Consider the following 27,194-nt stretch of genomic DNA (forward strand, 5'->3'; position numbering starts at 1 on the left):
TGGCTATATATATATATATATATATATATATATATATATATATATATATATATATATATATATATATATATATATATATATATATATATAGTTAAAGTCAGAATTATTAGCCCCGCTTTGAATTTTATTTTCTTATTTTTCCCAAATGATGTTTAACAGAGCGAATTAAATTTTCACAGTATGTCTGATAATATCTTTCTGATAATAATATCTTCTGGAAAAGTCTTATTTGTTTTATTTCGGCTAGAATAAAAGCAGTTTTCAATTTTTTAAACACCATTTTAAAGACAAAATTATCAGCCCCTTTAAGCTTTATATTTTTTCGATAGTCTACAGAACAAACCATTGTTTTACAATAACTTGCCTAATTACCCTAACCTGCCTAGTTAACCTCATTAACCTAATTAATCCAGTTAAGCCTTTAAATGTCACTTTAAACTGAAGAGAAGTGTCTTGAAAAATATCTAGTCTAATATTATTTACTGTCATCATGGCAAAGTTGAAATAAATCAGTCATTAGAAATGAGCTATTAAAATTATTATGTTCAGAAATGTGTTGAGAAAATCTTCTCTCCTTTAAATAGAAAATGTGGAGAAAAAAAAATAAAGAGGGGGGCTAAAAATTCTGACTTTAACTATTGTGGAAATATAAATTTTTATCATCTAATTTCAAATTAACAATAATCTACGTATAACTAAAAAGTTATATTCTCTGGTTTTTAATTATTTTATTTCATTGACATGCCAGCTAGGAGGGTCATTTAACTTTTCCCTTGCTGACTACAGACTAAGCCAAAGTGATGCAATTATCAGTTTCACAGCATGGGGTGTCTATTGTTTTCTCTTTTCAATCAAATGGTCAGGAGGTTTCTGTCTCCAGAACATGATAAGATCAAGGCTGAAAGAGCAGTTTACCATGCTGACTCCAACCCTTAATTTGCATGCTCTGTTTAGCTATATCCCCTCCTCCTAAGAACACAATATTGACATGAAATCTTTGTCTTAATTCAGACTTTTTGCAGACTAATTCAGACTTGTGTGAGACTTGTGAGAGACTTGTGAAAGAACTTGCAGACTGCAGACCTCTAGTAGGCTCTTGCAGACACATTGGACATCTTGAAGACGCTGTATGACTGCAGATTAACCAACACGTCTCAATAAAGGAATTCTGCTTGTTCCGAGTCTCCTGGACTGGGTTCTCTTCTCTTCTTTTTTCATTCATTTATTTTTTTTTACAACAACTTGGTGCCCTGAGCCGGATAGAAACTGAAATCATCAAATTCTCAACAATTTGCTACAAAAGACTGAAATCTACCTGAAATTCAACTTGAACCTTCAAGATCAAGGAAACTTCTTCAGACGGAATCTTCAGCTCAAAGGCAATTTGAAGTCACTCAGCGGACGTCACAAATTCTCAACTATTTGCTGACTGCAACCCTGAACATTGAAGCTACCTGAATACAAAGATCAGATCACTCCAGACTGAATCTTTTCAGCTCAACCTCGATTTGGTGAGTTTCACTCTATCAAAAGAACCATACAGACCAGTCTACACACATGGTTATTCTCTGCTCCATCAGAGAAAAGTTAACAAACAGCTGCAGGGTTTGTTTAACAAAAAGTTATCTTCTATTTCAATAGAGAAGTAACAGTTTATCCTCTGTTCAGACAGAGAAGTAAAGCCTTACGTGCTATTTTTCTTTTAACAGTTTATCTTCTGTTCAGACAGAGAAGTAAAGCCTTACGTGCTATTTTCTTTTCTTTTATTTTGTTTAACCTCTGTTCATCCAGAGAAGTTTAAGTTTAGCTATACAAGCTAATTTATGTTATCTCTTGTTCAGGCAGGAAGTTTTAGCAACATGTGCTAATATTGTTACCCTCTGTTTCGCCAGAGAAGAAATTACTACACTTTCATCTGAAAAGTTTTAGTATTTTTACTTTGTGATAATAAGCTCACAAAATGTTCAGACAGAATACAAGACTGATCACTACAACTGAAAAAGGTAGTTTAAAAACTCCTTTATTGTCAGATCAGGATTTCAAATCGCTGCTACAACAGCACATGGACTCAATTACAGAGTCAGTCAGACTAAATTTGACAAAGAAATTTAGCATTGACCGAGATGATGTTTGGACATTAGATGAATGCAAGAAAGTGCTTGATGCATGCATTCGCAAAAACAATGTAAAAGGCATCATCTGCTGCTACAGAGAATTCAGTTTATCTCGAGCTAAACAAAAAGCTCAGGCTAAATCTGAATTAGAGAAACAGATCCAAGAGCTTCATGCTAAGATAACCTCATTAACAAAACAACTGAACCTCAAGAAATCAAAAACTGACATTGAGGAGGTGAGTCAGCCTGATAATAAACATCCTGACTTACAAATTGTCTCTGAAACAGACATTTCCATCCAATCAGATAGTGATTTGCTCATAGGTTCAGTGGAGGTTTGTGGTGCCAGAAGATCTAAGAGAACTGAGAGTTCACACAACAACACTTCTGTTGTTCAAATTCAAACAGTTTCAAGAACACTAGGACCTTGAGAAATAGACAGACTGTCTCAAAGCTTACCATCAGCACGCACAAATTTTTCAGAGTTTAGCAGAGCACTAATCAGCAAAATGCGTCTTTATGACATGACATTAACAGAAGTCACCCAGCTAATGTCTCAAATTCTCACTGAATCTGAATTCAACAGTTTTGAGCATACTGTGACCTCTAAATTACAACATGCCAGTAAGGATGATTTGAGAGAGGGTGTTTTGAAAGCTCTAAAGAACATTGTTGGCCCAAAGATCGACTGGTCAAAAGTGACTTGTTGTGTGCAAAGGAAAGATGAATCTGTGAATGAATTCACTGAGAGATTTTGTCAATCCGCCATAACTTACAGTGGATTAGCTGATAATTCGGACAGTGTGCTAAATGATAAAGGACCCCTAGTCCGCATCTGGTCAGATGGCCTTGCAACTGAATACAGACAAGCTTTGCCATTTCTTAATATCACCTGGTCTTCCACCACTCTCAGAAATAATATGAACAGTTTAGCTTTTTGTGGGAAAGAGACTCTTACATCAAAGACAGAGTCAGATTTGAAGCAGCCGCCACTAAGGTCAACACAGAAAAGACATCAAATCACAAATGTCTTAGGAAAAATATCTGTTGTCATTACTGTGGTAAAAAAGGACATTGGATGAGGGAGTGTAGAAAGAATAAAAAGAACTTTAAAGAGATGAACAGGGTAAATCAACTTCTGAACAGTTTGCTAAATGCCCTCAACATACCCCTCCCCTCATCACTAAATCCATTGAGCTGTCCACAAAGATGCTAACCATTTTTGGCTGTGAGTGCTTGATGTCCCAGTTCATTTACAATTAAGATGAAAGACTCTTTGTAAAAAGACACAAAAGAAACTTCTTCCTTTTTATTGGGGAACTCTGCTTAAGTCCACTTACAGCCTTAAATGTGTTTAACACATTTTCCAATCACTACCCATTCAATGTTATGATGTCTGATAGGACTGATATTTATTGAATGATAGTTTGTGTCTCACATTTTAAAGTTTGCCCACCACACTCAGGGACAGAACAGGACACACAAACCAGTGAGGAGCCCAGGGCAGAACTGAAAGCAACAGGCTTCAGGGGCCGCACCCTGTGGTGAAGACTCCCTTTTTCCCCATTTATCCTCACCTCACTGTTTTATAGGTGTCATAACTTTAAGATTAGGAGACAGAAAATACACAACACTATATGATCACCAACTTAACACAACCACTATACGATCACCTGAATAACTAGACACACGAACTATGATCATACAAGTCTATGCATGAATACTGCTGGTCTGCTGTTTCCTTGTTTTCTTGTGTGCAGGTAAACACAAACACTGCATCTTCTCAGAAACACTCTGAACCAGAGCATCACTACGGAGATCCATGAATGACAGGAAGTCATCAGATCAACTCTGTGCTGGAGAAGAACCACAAGAAACACACCTTACAAAAGACTGAACACTATTCACAAGCCATGGACTTTCAGAAGATCTGCAGTTTAACTACATGATTTTTTGTGTCATCATGTAGGATTTATGACATTACAACTGATTGTCATAAACGTGTGAACAGTTTTGAAATCTACACTTACATCTACGTAGATATTGAAATGACACAGAATAAGTTAAATGTGCCTGTAACTTTTCAAGTTACATGACTAGAAGATGGGGCTTCTGTTATCAAACAGAAGCCATTGAATGGTTTTAGGAAAGCTTACAAATTTATATTTTTTTTGTGAGAGTTTTTAAATAACTCTCAAAGGGGGAACTGTGGAAATATAAATTTTTATCATCTAATTTCAAATTAACAATAATCTACGTATAACTAAAAAGTTATATTCTCTGGTTTTTAATTATTTTATTTCATTGACATGCCAGCTAGGAGGGTCATTTAACTTTTCCCTTGCTGACTACAGACTAAGCCAAAGTGATGCAATTATCAGTTTCACAGCATGGGGTGTCTATTGTTTTCTCTTTTCAATCAAATGGTCAGGAGGTTTCTGTCTCCAGGACATGATAAGATCAAGGCTGAAAGAGCAGTTTACCATGCTGACTCCAACCCTTAATTTGCATGCTCTGTTTAGCTATATCCCCTCCTCCTAAGAACACAATATAGACATGAAATCTTTGTCTTAATTCAGACTTTTTGCAGACTAATTCAGACTTGTGTGAGACTTGTGAGAGACTTGTGAAAGAACTTGCAGACTGCAGACCTCTAGTAGGCTCTTGCAGACACATTGGACATCTTGAAGACGCTGTATGACTGCAGATTAACCAACACGTCTCAATAAAGGAATTCTGCTTGTTCCGAGTCTCCTGGACTGGGTTCTCTTCTCTTCTTTTTTCATTCATTTATTTTTTTTTTACAACACTACACACACACACACACACACACACACACACACACACACACACACACACACACATGTGTACATATTTGTAATTTGTTAAAAAAAATGCTAGATTTGCAGATTTTTATTTAAAAAATACGGTGCATGTATTATATGTAAGTTGGAGCTTATAAAATTATATATTGTAATCTACTTACACAAAAAAGTGGTATAAAAGAAACACATCTTGGATGTTTTCTTTATATTAAAGACAATATGAATAGCAAAACCAAAACAGTGTTTGTTTATGTAGTCTCAATTTAAGTTAAGGATATTTGGATCTGTTGAACAGCATGTGAAGAATCTGTGAGGATCTTGATGAAAACTCCATGGAAAACCTCTTCACCTGATAAGATGAGCTGGATGATACGATATTGACAAACAATAGTTTATTTGAAATGCTGTACAATATTTTTCAACTGAAATTAAATTAAGTACCTTAAGTGTATTTGTAGCTTTACTGATGTACTTGTATGAGCTATAGAACTTCTTGAGACACAAATTTTGTTAGATTTTTTTACCATCAGAATAATATCACAATGGCCCTTTTATAATATTAACCTGAAAGTTTTACTGCTGTTTGCGTTTATGTTTCTTGACAGTGAAGGCAGGGGTCACCATACACACCTGGCCATGCACTTCAGTTCTAACCTTAGTTCTCTAAAGTTTCAGTGGTGATAATTAAATAGAGTTTTAAACAACAGCGACACCTAGTGGCAATAAGCTAGCAAACATAGGCTAGAAATCTTCACTGACACACTTGAGATTAGTGCCTAAATCTAAAAAAAGAATCTACCATTGTTTGTTAGGCCATCTCCTCTGACATTTCTATGCTTTTTAGAAATAATAATAATTCTTTGATTTCATTATGTTCCCCTATTCTGATTCTACTGTTGTTGGATCAATTTGTTTCTCCACTAAAAAATCCAATTATAAAATTAGGTCTTTATTTTTAGACCTTGTCATCTCAAATCCTTCTTCTGTTTCTTATAGGAACAACCTTTTTGATTATATTAAATGGTCGTATGTTTTGTCACTCCCCCAGAATTTTTTAACAAATAAAATTAAAAACATTTTTTTTTAAATTATTCACAGATTGTATCCAGTTAAAGATTTTTTAATTTTTTATTTTTACAAAAATTCAAAAAATGACATTAACGTGTCTTGCTCTTTCTGTGAGACTTCCTCTGAGTCTGTTGCTCACTTGTTTTGGGAATGTCCCTCTGTTAAGTCGTTCTGGTCTGATATAAACCCTCTAATTGTCCAAAAGGTTATAGCTATAGACATGTTGTTTTGGGGTTTAAAAGAAAAACATTTTTTTTTTTTTTTGCATAAACCTCATTTTATTTATTGAAAAGTTTTTTTTTATACACAAATACAAATATACTTAATGTAAGCCGATTTATTATTTTTTTTAAAAGAGAATTGGAACTGTATTTAAAAACCATCACGGAGTCTCATAACAAGAAAGCAATTAAAACGTATAAAACATGTGCTTTACTTAATATTCTGCATTATTTTTTTTGTCATGTACCCTCATTTATTTTTGTTTATTTTTTCTTTCTCATTGTCTTTCTTTTTCTTTACCTTTATTATATTTATTTTAAAATTGTTACTTTTCTCTTGTTGCAAAAAAGTAATATTTGTTTTGCTTGTACTATACTTCTATCTGCTTTGTATTTCTATTTGTTGGAATGGCCTGTTGTTATTGCAATAAAACAACAACAACTACACAAAAACAGTTGAGATCAGAGCTAAGAAACTGTGAGACATTTAACGTTACTGTTTCTTTGTTAACGTTATATCTTATCTGCTCAAAAGCATTTCATATTTTCTAACATAGCTTTTAAGCGGATAATGCACGCACACAAACTGTTAGGGTACATCCTAAATTCTATTGCATCTAAAAATAAGCGCTTCTGCACTGTAGTAATAACGGCAATAATAGAAATAACGTTATAATATTTATATATGTGTAGCTATACAGATATAAATATATATGGCTATAGTTGTTCATTTGCATAGACTTCCCTTGCAGATTTAAAATGCTATTCATAATGCCCAGACTGTCCTTCAACTCCAACGCATGCGCAGATGCTTAGTTCCCGTGTCGCCATTGTCTTCCACGCATGCGCAGTGCGAGGTTCAAGCGGCACTATATATAAGCTCCTCAGCCTCTACCCGATTCCACCTTCAGCCATTTTAACAATGTTGGGAGCTGTGGGACGCTGCTGCACTGGGGCTTTGCAGGCTCTCAAGCCCGGGGTTCACCCCCTGAAGGCTCTCAACGGAGCTCCATCTCTGTTTTCACGTAAGTGAAATACATTTTGTTTTGAAAGTTGTTTTAGCGCAGCTTTTCTGACAGCAACGTCACCGCCGGCGCGAGACCGCTAAATGGCAGCATGCGGGACTCTAAGTGCAGGCCGCAAAGTTTAACGTCAATATTTTTAGTGATTGGTTTCGTCTGATGCACTAATTTGACTTTAATTCAGCTGGAAATGTGTTGTCATACCACAGTACTCTGTTTTAATGACAACAGCTAGTTGTTGTTGGTAAGAAATCGGGAATGACCTTTATGTGTCATGGAGAGGAGGCTCGCGTTGCTAGCTGTTTCCCAGCCTACGAGGTCATGGTACAGAAGACATGTGGAATAAGATCACGGGATAATGCAAACGCATTTATGAACATTTATAAACAGTTACTGCTTTTAGATGCACACTGCAGTCAGATATAAGCATGTTTCCAATCGCTTTATGTATAGCTGTGCTAGCGTTCATTCATTACACTGCGACTTCGTGTCATTGTGCAAATAAATACAATAATATAGTAACACGGCTTTCAAAACAAGGAACTTAAGAATTTCATATTTTTTTGAATGACTTTGATTACAAATAGATTATTTTCTGTGTCGTGTGCATGTGATTATTGATCTGTTTCTCTTCCTTCTCCACAGGCAGGGATTATGCTGCTCCTGCCGCTGCTGCTGCCGCCGCCAGCGGGCGTATTGTCGCGGTCATCGGTGCCGTTGTGGACGTCCAGTTCGACGAGGGTCTGCCACCCATTCTGAATGCCCTGGAAGTAGCCGGCCGTGATTCCAGGCTAGTCCTGGAGGTGGCTCAGCATTTGGGTAATACAATTTATGCACAGTCAATCTGAGTAATGTAATATTTATTTATTAATTACAGTTGTTCTATAACGTTTTTGCTGTTACTTTAGGGGAGAACACTGTCCGCACAATCGCTATGGATGGTACCGAGGGACTGGTGCGTGGTCAGAAGGTTCTTGACACTGGTGCCCCCATCAGAATCCCTGTCGGACCTGAGACGCTTGGCAGGATCATGAATGTCATCGGTGAGCCCATTGACGAGAGAGGACCAATTTCCACAAAACAGTGAGTATTTAAAGATTGCTTAAGCAGAAGCTTGTTTGAAAGCTAAAAAAAAAGATTTTCTGAGATTCAGATGTACGTTAAGTTGATTGTGACTTTTATGCAGGACTGCCCCCATCCATGCGGAGGCTCCAGAATTCACAGACATGAGTGTCGAGCAGGAGATTCTGGTCACAGGAATCAAGGTCGTAGATCTGCTGGCACCCTATGCCAAGGGTGGCAAGATTGGTGTGTATATACATTTAAAGTAAAAGAATTAGGAATTCAAAGATTGAAATGTTAATATTAACATATAAAATACATTGATATAGAATGTAATACATTTGATATAAATATATTGATTTAGTATTGATTTATAAATTTCCAATACAAAGAATCCTGAGACCATATGGTTGTTTAACAATAGTTTTAGCATTGTTAAATAATGCTAGATCATTAAACTATAATTAGATTTTTTTTATTTTGACAATCGTATGGTTTTATTACTGTTGACATTGTTGCCATCAAATGAATCAATTAAAAATTTTGGTAATGCTTTAGTTTAAGTACCAATTCACACTATTAACTGCCTATTTGGATATTACCTGTTTATTAATACTTCTAAAGTAATCTTGAACTACATCTCTAATTATACCCCAAAACCTAAACTCAACAACTATCCTACTATTGCCTATTGAAAACACAGCCATACACCGATGTAAAGACCAGAGACTTGTCATTGCAGCAATGCAACAAAAGGAACTTGACAGCTTGGTAAAACCGAAGCAGTAAGAAATGGACAAAGATAAAGAATAAACAAAGTAACTGCACTGAATTATAATAAATGCATACAGTGAAATTGTGCATTGTATGTAACTAAGTTTTCCAGATTCGTGGACTTAATCTACCTAAAAGTGATGCACTGGATTCATCTGCTACTACTGTTCTCTTCTCGGCTCCAAACTGCTGTTGTCTTTTCTGAGCCATGGTTGCAACCTGCATCAATTATAATCATATGCTGCTATCAGCTGCGACCATAAGTGTGCTGGGGCTACTAAATCTCTAATCACACCCAATAACTAAACACAACTACTACATTACTAAATATTAATAAGCAGTAAATTAGTAGCTAAGAGACTTGCTTTGTTAATGGTTAGAATTGTACAGTTAAAATGGTGACAATGTAAATAAAGAACATTAGTCAATTACTTTGTCATTAATATTGGAATTTTTTATTTTTCAAAGAATCTTTGAGGTTTTTTTTTTTTTTTTTTTTTTACCCCTCTATATTGGGTTCTGCTAGTTTCAAATCGTGCCATGCTTGAGCTAACTTAAAGCACCATCTCGTTTTCAGGTCTTTTCGGTGGTGCTGGTGTGGGAAAGACTGTGTTGATTATGGAGCTGATCAACAACGTAGCTAAGGCTCATGGTGGTTACTCCGTGTTTGCTGGTGTGGGAGAGAGGACCCGTGAGGGAAATGATCTCTACCATGAAATGATTGAGTCTGGTGTCATCAACCTGAAGGACACCACCTCAAAGGTGACTTGAAGATCTTCTCAGATCCACTCGTAGAGAAGTAAAGCTAAAAGGATTATGCTTGTAAACTTTAGAAAAGCATTAAATTACAAGGTCCTCTTGATTGTTAGGTGGCACTGGTGTACGGACAGATGAACGAGCCCCCAGGTGCCCGTGCCCGTGTGGCTTTGACAGGACTGACTGTTGCTGAGTATTTCCGTGATCAGGAGGGACAGGATGTGCTGCTCTTTATTGACAACATTTTCCGCTTCACCCAGGCTGGATCAGAGGTCAGTAAACGGTTCATAAGTCAAATATAAAAAAGTAAATCAATAAATATAATCTGGTTTAAGGGTTATGTTGATTTGATTTATTTTTTGATTAGGTGTCTGCCCTTCTGGGTCGTATCCCCTCTGCTGTGGGTTATCAGCCAACTCTGGCCACTGACATGGGTACCATGCAGGAAAGAATCACAACCACCAAGAAGGGTTCAATCACATCTGTGCAGGTATGCTTAATGTTGTTTTTACAAGACACCTGCTGTGTTCATGTTGGTAAAGAAGATAATTTACCAAATTTCACCATAGAATCACACTTGAGTTATTTTGGGAAGCATTTAGTTTTTTAGAAGCTCCATTTTAAGTTCCGGTTTCCTGGCCAAAAAAAAAAAAAGTTTTGCATTTTGTGAGTTCTAGACCTTTTTGTTTACACTTTGCTTCTACAAAATATGTAGTACAGTTGCATTAGAATGTAACCGTATAATCTACAGCATATTCATAAATGAGAACTTGATAACAAAGGAGAACAGGTAGTGCTCTAACACTTTTGTACACTTGAATATTATTTTCTAAGAATTTAATAGCTCCTAAGTAAACAGTTTCCTTGGAGAACTTGCAGGGGCAGATTTAATGATTTGGGGCCCCCCCCCCCCCCCCAAGCAATTCCAGCCATGGGGCTAACAGTCCTAAAATATACCCATTTAATTATAAAAACAGCTCCTTGTATCACTTAATCTCTTCAATGTTTTATTTTCATGCAATATCTTAATTTTCTTTCTTAATTCACAACTAAAAATTTTTTAAAATCTAAATCTTTATTTGACTGTTGAACTGCTCCATGACTGAGGGTGTTAGACAAATTTGCATAGATGAAGTAATCATATTAGACTCTAATACACTAGATCTTCTATTTGTTAGACCCTCACCCTACAAAATGTGTCAGGAAATGGTAGAAAAAAAAAAACTATGTAATTGGTATGATTTTTATTTCTTATTTATTGGCTTATTTTATTAATTTTTTTTTTAGTTATTTATTGGGGACCCAAAAATTTTCTGGGGCTCCAAGCGGCTGCTTGCTTCGCTTATTGGTTAAATTCGACCCAGGGAACTTGAGTGCTTCAGTCTTGTTTTGTATTTGGTTTTAATATGCACTTTATTTTGGTCTCTCATAGGCTATCTATGTGCCCGCTGATGACTTGACTGATCCTGCCCCTGCTACCACCTTTGCTCACTTGGATGCCACCACTGTGTTGTCCCGTGCCATCGCTGAGCTGGGTATCTACCCCGCTGTGGACCCCCTGGATTCCACCTCCCGTATCATGGACCCCAACATTGTGGGAACTGAGCATTATGACGTAGCCCGTGGTGTGCAGAAGATCCTCCAGGTGAGCACCAATGAGCACAGGTTTCATTTCAGCACTACATCCGATACTTTACCTTTAGTCTTGACCTGGTTTCTTGCTCTTCTCTTCGTAGGACTACAAGTCCCTGCAGGATATCATTGCTATTCTGGGTATGGATGAGTTGTCTGAGGAGGATAAGCTGACTGTGGCTCGTGCACGTAAGATCCAGAGGTTCCTGTCCCAGCCCTTCCAGGTCGCTGAGGTCTTCACTGGACACTTGGGCAAACTGGTGCCCCTTAAAGAGACCATCAAGGGCTTCAAGTCAATTCTTGGTGGTGAGTCTTCTAAAATAATAATAATATTAAAGATTTCTTCAACATTTATGAAATGTATGTGCTAATGATGTCTTTCTTTCCTCAGGTGAGTATGATGCTCTGCCTGAGCAGGCCTTCTACATGGTGGGCCCCATCGAGGAGGTTGTCCAGAAAGCAGAGAAACTGGCTGAGGAACATTCGTAAATGAGTCTGTTTAGTTGTCAGGGTGGGATGAAATGAAAGGCAGGAGCACTTGGTTTGTAATGTCACATTCAAAAAAACAAATTGTATCTTTATCGCTGGTCATTCTGAGGTTCTATTTAATGTTTCCGATTCATGAAGATGGAAATAAAAACTGTCTTTACCATGAACTGTCTGTTATGGTCTTGCTATTTACTTCCACTTTATAAATTGGTTCTCCAACTCTATAAAGACTTCTATATGCATTTTTCTTATTTGTGTGTGTTAATATTTGGACTGTTAAACCTTTTTTTGGTGGGACTCTAAATTTATCCACCTCCAGTCTGTCTAGTAATTGATCATTGACATGCAGATATTTTTGAATGTCTTAAGGCCTTAATGAAAAGGTTATTCCAGTGTTTTTTCCCCCTACTTCATGATCAAATCATATAAAACAAATTAAGAATTTAATAATTTTATTTCTAGATTTCTGACTTTCCTGTCACTCCAGCTGTGCCATTATTTTCCATTTGTTTCAAGCTGGGCAGGAATTGATTGTTGAACGAAGGAAAAAAGACAATGATTACAAACAGGTTATTTTGAACGACACTTTCAAACTTATTTGGAGATTTTGCACAACAGATAGATTTAGAGATAGAGATAGATTTTGCACAACAGCCTTATGTTTTAGTTTGACAAGCAAGGTCAAATATTGCCATGCAATGGAAAAGCTGTATAATAAACTTCTGTATGGCCTCTTGTTTAGCAAATCTTCACATGTATTTAGTCAAGTCAGAATGGAATTGTTGTAAAATTCAACTGCAGATTCTGTAAGTTTGGGTAATATCTATTTTGAGTTGTCTGCAAATCCTATGTCAAATGTTCTGTGTTTCCCAGCTACATGGGTATCACGAGCTTTATTAACAACAAGCCACATGGTGGCACCATTGCATCGAGCTGCAGTCAAGCTGACCACTGTAGGTCAAAACTGTACCAACTGAAATCTTTAGTGCCTAAAAACACTGGCTATCATCTGAAGAATATCAAAGTGACATGAGTATATGTAGGCTTTTCTGTTTAGCTTTTAAAGGTAGCTAACTACTAAACCTCAATCATTTCCTCCTCCTCTACTTGTTCCAAAGCTGTTTGATTTTTCTCCTGTTGTCCACAAAGGAAGCTATACTGAAGAATGCTGGTGAAAAAACATCCATATGACTTTTTGTTCCTACTATGGGTGTCCTCCCTGAACTTTTTCAGAATATCTTTTGTGTTGAAGAAATAAATGAATACAGGTTTAAATGGTAAGGAAATGTAAATTTTTGGCAGTTACCTTTTTAATATCATAAACTGAATTTGACATTTCAGTATGCCGGTTATATTTATGAATTTATATATTTCTAAATTTGCAGATACTTTTTATATTTAAGCTATTTAAATTGCATTGAAGGTTCACATTAGATCAGTCCTTGCCATCTCTAGGACTACCTACAACGTTATTTTGCCCACTATTGTGCTTTGCTGTAATATTTGAGTTGCAATAAACTGTAAAACCCAACAGTCAACTTTATCAAACGAAATGAGTGTAGTTAACTCAAAAGAGTTAAAAAAGTTATTTTTACTCATTTGAAAAGAGTTTTGAATTCAGCGTTAAAGTTAATAAGTTCATTAAATACCTCATAACGTCAACTTAAATGGAGTAAGTTAACAGTACTGATATGGATTATTTTTTAACTTAAATGGTTTGTAGCAATCAGTTTCTTTAAACGGTTTGAATTGCCTTAACTTATTGGGTTTTTACAGTACTCAATTGGTTTGAGTTTTCTTCATTTATTGGGTTTTGCTGTGCTCAAATTGCTTTGTTTAATCAAATGGCTTAAGTTCACAGTACTCATTGGGATTCATTTTTGAACTTAAATGGTTTGTTGCAATCGGTTCCCTCAAACGTTTTGAGTTACCTTAACTTTTTTGGTTTTAGAGTGTATTAGGGGACCACCGAAATTGTTGTAACACAGGTCACTTTCAATCTTTATATCAGGGACAAGTTACAATTAAGTTCACTTCACAAATGCTGTGAAGTGAAGTCCTGTTGCAAATGAGTCCTGTTGCAAACACAGCATGTTAGAGGGTAAAAATTACATTTGGGTTAATAATTAATTTACCCATAAAAAGACCCCATCAATATCAAATTGTCAGTTGTGTGTTTGTTTAATATTTCTAATGCATGTTGTTGGTGCTAATGTTAGCTGTTAGCAAATTCATGGCTATAACTCTGTCAGCTGTAACAACAAAACTCTTGGTCTGTCATCCGTGAAATGTTGCCATCAACCCCAAGCAAATTGAACTATATGTTTTTATTTCAGTATGTCTGTAAAGAGAAAGACCTCAAAACACAAAAATGTAGTTTGTGTTTGACCTGTCCTCTATGGGCTCAGGAAGCTTGCAATTACAAATTGCCTTTCTAGTCTTTCAGTTGCTGAAATCGAAAAACATTTGCACATTTTACTCTGCTTTGTAACAGAGACACACACCAGTTAAACTGACAACTGAAATCCATTAATTTTTTTATAATTCTCATTTAAAATGTTACATCTGTTACAACTAACCCAGACTATGGGGTACATTGTAACATTTCACTCCTGTTTGAAACATAAGGTGCATTTTCTGTTTGTACTGCCATTAGTGTAATAGCAGACATGTGGAACTAGTATGAATCACATTTTGAACACATTGTGACTGGCTTAAAAGATCTCAAAGATTTAGAAAGAAATGTAAAGAATGTTACAACTATGCCCTATTTCCTCTACATTTAATAAATTACAACAGTAAATACATGACAAAAAACACCAACATGCTTGTGGGAAAGTACTGAACAGTATTTTAGCATCTCACCCTGCTGTGTATAGCTTGTAGAATACCTGTAACTCTGCAGAGACGACATGTGTTGTCTAGAGTGGATCACTTTCTGGCATTTTGGAAAAATTCTCCATCATATTACCAGTTTATGAACGCAGAGAATGAGGAGAATGTACACGTTCTTGTCATGAAATTGAGAAAATGGTTTTTCTCATTAATAATTAATCTATCAAAATAAGTTTAAAGAAATGGCTCGTTTGCTCAAAAATTAGGCTATTCAACCTCATGTCCTTCCAATCCCGACTCTGGGACCTTTGTTTATCTTCAGGGCACAAAGATATTCATTAATTTTTTTACGGCTTAGTCCCTTTATTAATCTGAGATTGCCACAGGGGAATGAACCACCAACCTATCCAACATATGTTTTATGCAATAGATGGCCTTCTATCCGCAGCACATCACTGGGAAACACCCATACACACTCATTCACTAAAGTCAATTTTTAGCATACCCAATTCACCTATACAGCATGTCTTTGGGCTTGTGGGGGAAACCCACGCAAACGGGGGAGAACATGCAAACTATACACAGAAATGCCAACTGACCCAGCCGAGGCTCAAACCAGCAACCTTCCTGCTGTGAGGCGAACGTGCTACCCACTGCACCCCTGCGTCACCGACACAAAGATATTTTAGATGAAATCCAAGAGCTTCCTCATCCTACATGTGCTGCAATGTTCCAGAGATGTCTACAAAAGGAACCAAAAACAAAATGTCAAAACATTTCATATGGCATCAGTTGGTCAACTGTAATTGTACAGAGCTCCCCTTCAGCTTGCAACAACGCCTCTCAACCCACCCCCACTCTTCGACTCGTGACAAACAAAAACCCACCCCACCCTCTTCAGTTTGCGACAACATGGGTATTTCCCAGTGATGGGTTGCAGCTGGAAGGGCACCCGCTGCATAAAACATATGCTGGATAAGTTGGCGGTTCATTCCACTGTGGCGACCCCGGATTAATAAAGGGACTAAGTCGAAATGAAAATGATGGACTGAATAATGTATTTATTTATTGTACTTTTATGTGCTGGATTGGAACAACTTAAATTATGCTAAAATAATTAATGTAATGATAGTATTACAGTTTTACAATTAAATATATGTTTTCAAAACCTATAAATCATAAACATGTTTGCTATTTCTGATTAAAAACATGCTCAGTATATCTTCAACTCATTGCAAACTGGTACAATCTACACTGTAGGTTTCCTCAAAAAAAAAAAAAAAAATCTTTAGAATTGTGTTGTTTAAGCTCATTATAAATGTGGTTTGAATAAGCAACAACAATATTCTTTTTAGTGTGTCTTTAATTACAAACTATCCCTAGTAGGAAAAAAAGGCTAAGTATGTAATATTTACAATGTACTTTGGGGCAGTTGTGGCCAACTTTCCTTCTGTTATCACTAATCATTTACAACAAATTTTACAAAAGTAAACTACAAAGTCACACAAAGTCATTTACAAATACACATAAAAACTTGTATACAAATATGTACAAATAGTACACTTAAATGTATACTTTAATACACTAAAAAAGTGGACAAATATAGTCCCAAGCAGTATTCAAGTAACAGATCCAAGTATACTTATGACACAGTGTACTTAAATATAAATTTCAGCGTTACTTAAGTTTACTTCATAAAGTTAAAAGTATTTTTTTTTATAAGGAAAACTGATAAATAGACTGCTTTCATAATTCTCAGAGCCAGACTTTTGAATGGTAGACTAATTCTTGATTTCACACCGTGCTTTTTAATAATGTGTGTGCTTTATTATCAGCGCTCTCACATTTCATGTTCTCCAGATGGATTTGGGACAGTCTTGATGAACATGATTTTCCCAGCTCCTCCTCTCAAGCTTGCTGCCACAGAACAAACTCTCCACATGTCCAGATGGCTTGAGAAGAGCGTCTGAAGCCATTAACAGCCTGTGATAAAAACATTCACATTGTCAAGCGCTCAAACTTCATCAAACTCCCTCCACCATCTAAACATGTAAAACTGGAGCCCCAGCATGGATGTCCAAACGTTAAGCTGAAACCAGGAAAAGTTCAAAAACAGATTCAGTTGAAGTCAAAATTATTATTAGCCATTTTTTGAATTTCTTTTCTTCTTTAAATATTTCCCAAATAATGAAGAACAGAGCAAGCATTTTCATAGCATTTCCTACGAGAGTTTTTATTCTGAAGAAAGTCTTAATTGTTTTATTTTAGACTAGAATAAGAGCAGTTTTCAGTTTTTATAACCATTTTAAGGTCAATATTATTTGCCCATGTAGCTATATGTTTTTATTTGTCTACAAAGCAAAACCATTGTCACACAATGATTTGCCTAATTAACCTGGTTAAACCTTGTTTTTCCATTAAACAGAAACTAGGGGAAATATACAGAGTGGCTAATAACTCAGGAGGGCTAATAATTCTGACTTTAACTGTAAATTTGAACTTGGATCTTATTGTATACTTAAATTTTAGAGCCCAAATGTACCCACAAGAATAGCAATGCTAGTATTTAGTAACATTTTGGTTCACACAAAAAAAAAACAAAATAAAAATCATTGTCTATGGGAAATCAACATAAAGATAGCTGTATATACATTTTGTATAATGACATTATGACCTTGGTATGTTGAGGTTTACGAAGACATGCTTGTGTCTTCATTTATTTTCCTTCAGCTTAGTCCCTTTATTCATCAGGGGTCTCCACAGTTGAATGAACCACCAGTATATGTTATACACAGCGGATGCCCTTCCAGCTGCAACCCAGTACTGGGAAACACCCATACACGTTCACATTCACACATATACACTACAGACAATTTAACTAATCCAATTCACCTGTACCGCATGTCTTTGGCCTGTGGGGGAAACCGGAGCAACCGGAGGAAACCCACACAAACATGGGGAGAACATGCAAACTCCACACAGAACTAGCTGGGACTCGAACCAGCAACCTTTTTTGCTGTTAGTGCTAACCACTGAGCCACAGTGTTGCTGCTTGTGTTTTCATGATTCAAAATGTTTAAACATAACTCAAAATTATTTGACATTCAGAATTTTGGGTGTTTGACGTTTCAGGGCTAGGGGTGGAGTAAAGCCTACTGTGTAAAAAAAAAAATAATAAAAATTTGATTTGTGTTGGAACAACATGAAAGAAATAAGTTAACTCACATAATATGAATATAATACATTACGGATTACTTGTTACTGTTATTTAGAAAGTAATTCCTTCCTTTACAATATCACTGTCTTAAATTTTTAATTTTACTCTTATATTACTTTTTAGTTACTTTCACCAAAAAAAAAATCTACAGAATTAGAACTGAACAGGTTACACTTTACAATAAGGTTTATTAGTTTATGCATTTACTAACATTAACTAATCATGAACAACACATGTACAGCCTTTATTAATCACATTTGAACATTTACTAATGCATTATTAACAACCAAGTCCATGCTTGTTAACATAAGTTAATGCACCATGAGTTAACATGAACTAACAATGAACTATTGTATTTTCATTAACTAACATGAACAAATAGATAGTAGTAGATGTATTGTTCATTGTTTGTTCATGTTAGTAAATGCATTAATTAACATTAACAAATGAACCTTATTGTAAAGTGTGACCACTTAACATACTAAACCTACCAAAATGTACTGCAGAGCATTTTATATCAAGTAGAAAGCGATATGATGTAGCAGAATTACTGTGACCTATCCAGGCTAGGGTGAGCAAAAGGATTATAATCGCTCATATTACATGAATACTCTCTCGACTTGTAATATGAACTTATGACATTTGTCAGTGAAATAACACCATATGCATGCATGTCCATTATGCGAATGTACCGTCTTCTGCCATTTTCATCTATTTGCCGATGTCTTGCAGGCAAAAGGTTTGCTGTAATGCAAGCGTTACTGAACACGTACCATGTAAAATATTACTGAAAATGTATTAGTAATGCCTTACACTACTGCGTTACAGGAAAAAGTAATACATTACGGTAATACATTACTTTTGTAACGTGTTACTCCCAACACTGACAAAGGTGTAGTTTACCCCACTCACCAAACTGATTGACAGTTGCCATGTCTCCATAGTAACTTGTATACACATGTACACAGAGCATCTTTTGCAAAGAAACTAGGATTAAAACATCAAACACTGGGATTACAACTCTCTGTGATAAGCTGTACCTCAATTCAATTTCTAAAATTCAAATGTTTTTTTTTTTTTTTTTTTAAATCGGTGCATGTTTGTAATAAAGACAGTAAAATTGCCATGTAGTTCTCTAACAGCTATAAAACACCACGGCCGTGCGCGTACTGCAAATGGCATTTGTGTGTGACCCATCCTTTCAGAAAGGCTTAAATAAATTCAACCACAAATATATCAAATAAACTTACTGTCATGGTCACACAATGAGGACAAGGAGGGTTATCTCTTTTCATCAATTTATTCTAACTAGTAGTGTGTTAATAAACAGGAGAAGCAGGTAAGTGAGAGTCTTTGCAGTAGAGCTGATAAATTGTAATTTTAGTTGTAAACAGATAGCTTCAAGCAAACATGAGTGTAAAGTCACTTCCCTTAATGATTGCTTAGTTCATCCACAGGTTTGAGAGAAGCATTCACAGGTTAAATGATCATCGGAGAGGGGAAACACATCAGGGAGAAGGTAAAGTGAACCGTCAGACATCCATTCCAGCCACTAACTGACTGGAATCGCTGGGTTATATGGGGAGTGCTGATGAAGGGTGCAGGTGTGTCTAATTAGAATTTAGGTGAATGTGCTTGGGCGTGATGAGAGGTGGCAGGAGATGGGGAGCGATGATTGGTGGTGAGGGAACGTGATGGGGAGAGAGAGTGGTAGGTGGAGAACCAGGAACGAGCCAGGGATGTGACATTTATGCCGAGTTCAGACCGCATGATTTTCAAAGTAGTCGTGTCACAGATGTTTTCACACTGCTTGACTATCTGGGCTAGCGTTTTGTCGCTGCTTTGTTTACACTGCAAGATGGATCGGCGACAGGGACTTTTACATTGCATGACTTTACAATAGGAAGAATCACCGACAAGTTTGTCCAAACTACGTCTCACAGCCAAAAACACGTAGTATATCTTTTGTTATTAACTACATAATGAGAAAGAAGCCTTTAATGGGGTAGAAAATGTGCATATTTGCTCACCTGGGTTTAAAGGGAATTAGCCATTTCTCCTCAACGTTGATAATAAACTAATTTCTTTCTGTATGAAACGTCAAACAGACACGGTTACTCCTGAGTCCTGTCAAACCTCCACTAGTTTTTCCTCCATTTCGTGGGTCCAAATAAACCGAAAATGAGCGCTTTTAACTTCTCCCCCAGCCTCCCGCTGGCCTGCAGCAGGTACACGCACACACAAGTGAAAGCTGCTCTCTCATTGGCTGTAGGTGATCGTCGATGTTATTTTCAGTCAAAACTCAATTCACACGGCATGATTTGAATCACCGACAGCTCCAGATATTTAGCACGCCAAATATCTCGCAGGCATCGACGACTCATCAGCGATTCTCTCAGATCGCGTCTTTGATAGTTCATATTGTGTGATTGTCACTCACATGCACGAGCAGCGATTTGCCTGTGATTTCAGGCATTTGCCGCCAATTTCTCAAAACCTGTCGGCGAGCCAAAATAGGGGCTAAAATCACGCAGTCTGAACTAGGCATTAGGGCGTACTCACACTATGTACAGTTGTCTTGAACTGGGCCAAAGCACGCTTGTCCCCCCTCCTGTCTCCCCTGACGGCCCACACTCACATTACATTCGGGCGTGGGCACGCTTACGTCATCAATGATGCGCTGTTCAGTAAGCGCTCTCACTCAGCACTGTGGAGATTTCTTCAGTTATATTGTTTCAGTGGTTTGATATGCAGTGACATGCTGTCAAATATTTTCCTGAACAGATCAGCCACTCATAAATAATAATAAAGTCTTCGTGCTGCAGGAATTATGAGGTTTGCTGAAGGTGCAGCTGTCGTGTAATAAACTATGAAGGTTTGCGTTTATTGAACAGTAGGAATTATTAATAAATCCATATGAAACAGTCCCTTTAAAGTCACGTCTTGCTTTCAGTTTTGGGCTGTGTTTGTTTTGCACTCACACACAAGCGTACCGCCCCTAAGCCCAAGTGAACTGCGCCTATGCACACCTCTTCCAACTGGGCCAGGGCCGGCCAAGTGAACCATGCCTGAGCCCGATTCAGAGCACTCACACTTCTCAAACAATCCGGGAAACAGGCCTGGGCACGGTTCGGATAACATAGTGTGAGTAGGCCCTAACTGTGTTTTTGACTAGTGACCTTATTTCAGTGTCATCCAAGTCTGTCTCTATCACTGATGGCAGACATGCACGTTGGAGTGGTGGGCGAGGAAAATAAGCTCACTTGGATTTAAAGCCACAGGCTACAAAACAGCTACTTAGTCCCCAGACACTAAAGTGGGCAGATTCTACATTATATAATAAATAATCTGGAGGGTATTTTGAGCTGAAACTTTACAGACACATTCTGGAGACACCAATGTCTTATCTTACATTTTGTAAAAGGGGTAAAATAGGTGCCCTTTAAATTATGGCAAGGGTTAGGGTTAGTTCTTTCTTAAGAACTAAGTAAGGAGTTCTCCCTCATGACCCAGTCCCAGATAACAAAAGAAAATTATGGATCAATAACTACTACGAGCTTTACAAAAGTAAACCTTACAAGTTAAAAAACTCATACACAAGCATTGCAAATTAATATTGTTTAAATTATTTTGATGATCTGAAACAGCGACACAGTGGCTCAGTAGTTAGTCCTGTTGCCTCACAGCAAAAAGGTCACTGGTTCAAGTTCTGGCTGGGCCAGTTGGCATTTCTGTGGAATTTATGTGGATTTGGATTATGTGTGTTTCCTCCAGGTGCTCTGTTTTTCCCCACAGTCCTAAGACATGCATAGTAGGTAAATTGGATAAACTTAATTACCCATAGTGAGTGCATATGTGAATGGGAGAGAGTTTCCCAGTGCTGGGTTGCCACTGGAAGAAAGGTATCCACTGCATAAAACATACGTCGAAATAGTTGGTAGCTCATTCCACTGTGGCAGTCACTGATAAATAAGGGACTAAGCTGAAGGAAAATGAATAATCTAAAACATTAAAGTGTGACAAGCATGCTCAAATTATGAAAACAGTAAGGCGTGCCGAATGTCAGTATGTACATCAGAATGCTTTATAAATCTAAATGGGATTGTTTCAGTGCTTAAAAGCAGCACGTTTCTTCCAAATTTATTGATTTTGCAGTGCGTGATGGTTCATCCATGGCTGCAGGACGGAAACACGCTGAGGTGATTGACCACACAAGCTTTAACCTTGATTTTAGTTCACCTGAGAAACAGTTCTCCGAATTGATCTTTAGTTATCTCCCAAATATCAGGACAGTAAAAATGCAGAACACCAGCATTAACTCTTTCTGCAATAAAAAAAAAAAAAACCTGCATGACAAATGGCCATCCTATTGAATGCTTCAGAAAAGTCGCATCTGAATTGCTTCCTACTATTAATGAAATTTCCAGCACTAATGTCGACCATATTACTCCTCAAATCTTGTGAGCACATGCGCTTGAATTGTCATATTGATTTTGTTTTGTCAGTGTTTGTACATGGAGGTCATTCACCCTCCCTGAATGAACAAACCTGCAGGACAGTTACCTTACCTGAGCCAAAACCGACCAACACATTTAGCTAAATACAAATACTGACGATTACAATACAGAGATTCACTCCAAAACAATCCTGGAGCTAACAAGGAATCTACCTGGAGTTTTGCTAGACCAACATGACTGCGTTATAGGAGTATCTCCTGGAATTTTTTTTTTATTGCAAAACAACAAATATCAGCAAAGAAGAGGATCAGTTAGGTAGGTTTTCAGTGCTGGATTGAAAAAATTATATGTTTTGTTTTGGTGAAATTCAATTATCTTGAAGCATCTGTTTTCTTAATGTCATTAAGAGAAGAACAGGCAGAACGATGCCCGGAACTGTAAAGCTGCGCAGTGTCAAGAGGTTTGGACAGGAAAATGATGGATTTGAATTTTCAGACGAAGGTAAAATGTTTAATTAATGTTTCCTCAAAGTATTCTGAAATTAATTGCACAATTCATTCATTAATATATTAAATATTTGCAGAGACAAGTGGTGATTACATGTAAGTCCTTCTTTTTGATACATTTAATTAGTTATTAAAACATTTTTTGATTAGAAATAGTTCTTTAAACGACTTTGTGTTAATACAGGACAATGGCTTCAGGAAAGGATAATAAGTGAGTTAAATTGTCTCCCTTTTCTTGAAGATGGAAGCTCATTTTCCAGCATTTTCACAAAATATTTTATTTGCAGGTCCAAAAAAAGCAAGAAAGAAGAGTCGGCCATCCGCGTCGGCTTCTTTCAGCTGGTAAAAAAATCTGTTTTGTACTGTAACAATGAGAAATATACTATTGTTAAGTAGTGGCGTTTTGTTCTGTCAGAAACTTGTAATATGAATTTACTGGCTGGCTCGATGCATAAACTGTAGTCATACTCTTAAAGGGATAGTTCATCCTAAATTGTAAATACTTTGTTTTTAAGGATTATCATAATTTCTTTATTATTATTTTGCGCTTAAAAATTGTTGTATTAATTTATTTGGTAAATAATTAATTTTCATTTACCCATGCCACGTTCTCTGCAAAACCTGCCCCTGAATAATTGTATTGAAGCACATTGTGCATTCATCCCTATAACTTGTCCAAAAAAGTCAGTTCTGTCATTTACTTAACTCTCTCTTTCTTTTGTTAAATACAAAAGAAGATATTTTGCAAAATGTTGGAAACTAGTAACCATTGACTTCCATATTTGTTTTTCTGCTATGCATGGTTGTAACATATCTCATTCTATACCTCTATACATTTCGGGAGATCGCAAATTATGCAGCCAGAGCTACATATGGCTTCGTTTTGTCTTCAAAACGAATGCTGAAGGGCGGTATGTATCAATTTCTTTTCACGCTTACCAGCTGATCGTTTACCTCCATATGGACAGCTTTCCCGTTGTTACCAGTTTGTCCAGTTAGCTCGCCATGTACGTCTGCAGACTGAGATGCAGAGAGGAGTTGATAGCAATGAAGGGTTTGAGTCCATCAAAAAATGGTTCCAGAAGGCAGGTAAAACAAACAAAAAATAAATAAATAAATAAACAAGTAAATAACAGGCTGGGAATGTGGTAAAATCTAAAAACATAGTAAAAATCAGGGGAATTTTCTATTATAGATTATTTTTGAAGACACTGTCGGTTGGGTTTAGCTAGGGAAGTGGGTGATCGGGTCAATCAGTGCCTTTGAAAACACTATCGGTTGGGATAGGGAAGGGGGCTGGTGGGATAATTGCCTAGTTGGTCAGTCAGCCAGTCGACAGGAGCCTCTGGTGGATATATGCCAGAAGAACAGGTGCAAATGGCACTTGAGAGACAAATTTGATATCTTAAAACGCATACACAGCGGCCTCTGATGGACTCATGAAAAAAAATGTAAAAAATTTACCTCCTGGGATGTACTAGGCTCTTTCTATAGAAATGTATTTAGGGGTACATTTTCAGAATGAGCCTGGGTTGTATGTATGTCAATGGTTTCTCGCTTCTAGCTTTCTTCAAAATATCTTTTCTTGTGTTCAACAGAATAAAAAAACTTAAACCAATTTGGAACAAGTGAAGACGGAGTAAATTATTTTGAAATGGCTTTTCCCTTTCTAAAAATCCAATTTTAAAAAATAGCTATAGTTTTTGCTACAATGCAAAAGGTTTGGAACCACCTGAGGTTGAGTAAATAATAAGTGAATTTAGATTTTTGGGTGAACTATCTCTTCAAACAAACAACTCTTAAAATGGGCCATATAACAACTATTTTTGGTTCCTCAGGAAACGTTTTAGTAAACAGTTCTTTAATTAACAGACATTATTTTTTGACGAATGCTTTTGGTAAAATTGTGTTCCTTTTCATTTTTAATGATAACCTATGCCCTAAAGCTCAACTGTGCCAGTTAGCCACTTAGTGTAAATAATATTTTAACAATCTAAGGAACATTTTGCAGAATGGAAAGTTTTAAAGGAATAGTTCACCCAAAATTCTCAGAAGAAAGGAACTTATAAAAGTTTAATTACATTTTATTTTGGCATGAACTATCTTGTTATAGGGACAGTTCTGTCACCATTTACTAATTCTAATCCAGTTTGAAACATCTTTAACATCCACCAGAATACCTCACCCAAAAATGTAAGTGTACTCACCATTTACAAGTGGTTCCAAACCATTATGAGTTTCTTAATTCTGTCAAACACACACACACACACACACACACACAAAACAACATATTAAAAGATGTTGGAAAACGATAACCATTGACTTCCATTGTATTGTTTTTTCTGCAATGGATGTCAACGGATACTGGTTTCCAACATTTAAAAAATATCTTTTTGTTTAACAGAATAAAGAAACTCAAAAAGTTTGGAAAATGTGAGAGCGAGTAAATTGTGAGCACATTTTTATTGTTGGGCGAACTAACCCATTTAATGGATGTAAAAGATTTTTCATGGGACAATCAGTTCCAATAAGTGAAGTTTATTTATAAACTAATTTTAAAAGGATCATGTGCTCATGATTGCTTGCAGCCGGGCCTGCATTATTCAATTTATGATTCACCAATCAGACGATTCCTAAGCCACTATAAATACCTTAAGTTCCCTATGACAGCCATCTTCGTTTTGAAGAACCCCCCCCCTTCCCCACTCCTCCTCCTTTCCTAGATGGGTGGTATGGTGGCTCAATAGTTAGCACTGTTGCCTCACAGCAAGAACATCACTGGTTCTAGTCTTTACCAAGCCAGCCAACATTTCTGTGCGAAGTTTACACGTTCTCCCTGTACTCGCAAAGGTTTCCCCTGAGTTCCCCAGTTTCCTCCCTCCGTCCAAAAACATGCAACTTAAGTTAATTGATTAATCCAAATCAGCACCATAGACATGCTCCTAGTAAGTTATCTCTAAAGAGCAATCACTATCTGTCAATTAGAAAATACAGCAGGGAAGTTCTTGAGATCTACCTAAGCTCAAACTCCCCTCTTACCTTGGAAACGGGAGGGAGTCCCGAACTCGAGGATTTTATGAATTCAAATTCTCTCTTGGGACAGCATGCCAAACAAGCTTTATAATCAATCATCAGCTAAGTGTGAACTCTTGAATGAACCATTTTTAGACCCATCTGTAAATGACTGTAAGTGACATAGTAGATCACAGGTGTCAAACTCAGTTCCAAAAGGGCCGCAGCTCTGCACTGTTTAGTTCCAACCCTAATTAAACACACCTGATCAAACTAATTGAGTCCTTCAGGCTTGTTTGAAACCTACAGGTAAGTGTGTTGGAGCAGGGTTGGAACTAAACTGTGCAGGCCTTCGGCCCTCCAGGAATTGAGTTTGACACCCCTGTAATAGATGATTTAACCTCTAAAAAGAAAGATTTAGTGATTTTGAGAACTTCATCCGTGCATAATTGTTTTGTTCATAGTATTGCTGCAGACTCATTTCTGTAGACTCAAAGCTGAATGTTTTACACTATGCTGGATATGTTTGTTTGTTGACTTCAGTTTCGCTTCGCCAGCTGCCGGGAGATCTGGATGATGGTTTTTGGGAGTTTGTGTGCGATTGCTCATGGCTCAGCACAGCCACTGATGCTGCTGGTGTTTGGCATGCTGACAGACACCTTCATAGACTACGACATTGAGCTCAATGAGCTTAGTGACCCACAGAAAGCCTGTGTAAATAATACCATACAGTGGAGAAACCTGACTCAGGAAGAAAACCTGGCACAGAACATGACCAGATCATGCGGGTAAGAAGAAAGCAAGAACTGTCCTGTCTTTCTTACAAAATTTTAAAAAGAATGACCAACAAATATGATCCTGCTTTAAAATTTGAGCTTTTTTTTATTGGATATCAGTGGTGTAATGTAGAATCTTAAACATTCCACAGAAGCATTTCTATTTCACCAAATATTTTTATCATGGAAAAAGGTTCAGTGGTGACCTCACAACAAGAAGGTCGCTGGCTTGAGTCCCTAATGGGCCAGTTGGCCTTTCTGTGTGCAGTTTGCTTATTCTCCCCATGCGCTTTAGGTGAATTGGGTAAACAAAATTGGCTGTAGTGTTCGCAGTTCATTCCGTTGTGGCAACCCCTGATATGGGGCTAAGTCGAAGAAAAATAAATTAATGAATGATTGTTCGTTACTTTAAGAAAATAAGAGTTGTT

At 36.9% G+C, this 27,194-nt stretch overlaps 2 protein-coding genes and 1 long non-coding RNA gene across 4 annotated transcripts in view; 2 read left to right on the plus strand and 1 right to left on the minus strand.

Moving 5' to 3' along the window:
• Positions 1-1,021: 1,021 nt before the first annotated feature.
• On the minus strand, positions 1,022-4,866 carry LOC147841711 (uncharacterized). The gene is made up of 2 exons (XR_015502434.1): positions 1,746-4,866; positions 1,022-1,691 (listed from the first exon to the last, which is right to left on the minus strand). It is a non-coding gene; the product is annotated as an uncharacterized LOC147841711 (long non-coding RNA).
• Positions 4,867-7,068: 2,202 nt separating this feature from the next.
• On the plus strand, positions 7,069-12,204 carry atp5f1b (ATP synthase F1 subunit beta). Its single transcript, NM_001024429.2, is given in 10 exon segments — positions 7,069-7,253; positions 7,896-8,069; positions 8,159-8,333; positions 8,437-8,558; positions 9,664-9,848; positions 9,956-10,114; positions 10,210-10,332; positions 11,275-11,487; positions 11,579-11,780; positions 11,866-12,204. Coding segments are annotated over 10 exon segments (1,554 nt in total). The 5' UTR covers positions 7,069-7,150; the 3' UTR covers positions 11,964-12,204.
• Positions 12,205-22,496: 10,292 nt separating this feature from the next.
• Positions 22,497-27,194, plus strand: part of abcb11b (ATP binding cassette subfamily B member 11b) — a 48,232-nt gene continuing 43,534 nt past the window's right edge. The window contains exons 1-6 of one of the 2 annotated variants that reach the window (XM_087273479.1): positions 22,586-22,787; positions 22,880-22,973; positions 23,056-23,074; positions 23,163-23,189; positions 23,266-23,320; positions 26,534-26,778. In XM_087273479.1, the coding sequence (XP_087129605.1) occupies positions 22,898-22,973; positions 23,056-23,074; positions 23,163-23,189; positions 23,266-23,320; positions 26,534-26,778 (422 nt within the window). In that variant the 5' untranslated portion in view covers positions 22,586-22,787; positions 22,880-22,897. Of the gene's footprint in view, positions 22,788-22,879; positions 22,992-23,055; positions 23,075-23,162; positions 23,190-23,265; positions 23,321-26,533; positions 26,779-27,194 lie in introns of both variants that reach the window. The other variant, XM_087273480.1, reaches the window with a different exon arrangement.

This window comes from Danio rerio, chromosome 11 (genome assembly GCF_052040795.2).
Source record: "Danio rerio strain M-AB ecotype USA chromosome 11, GRCz13ab, whole genome shotgun sequence".
Taxonomy (NCBI): Eukaryota; Metazoa; Chordata; class Actinopteri; order Cypriniformes; family Danionidae; genus Danio; species Danio rerio.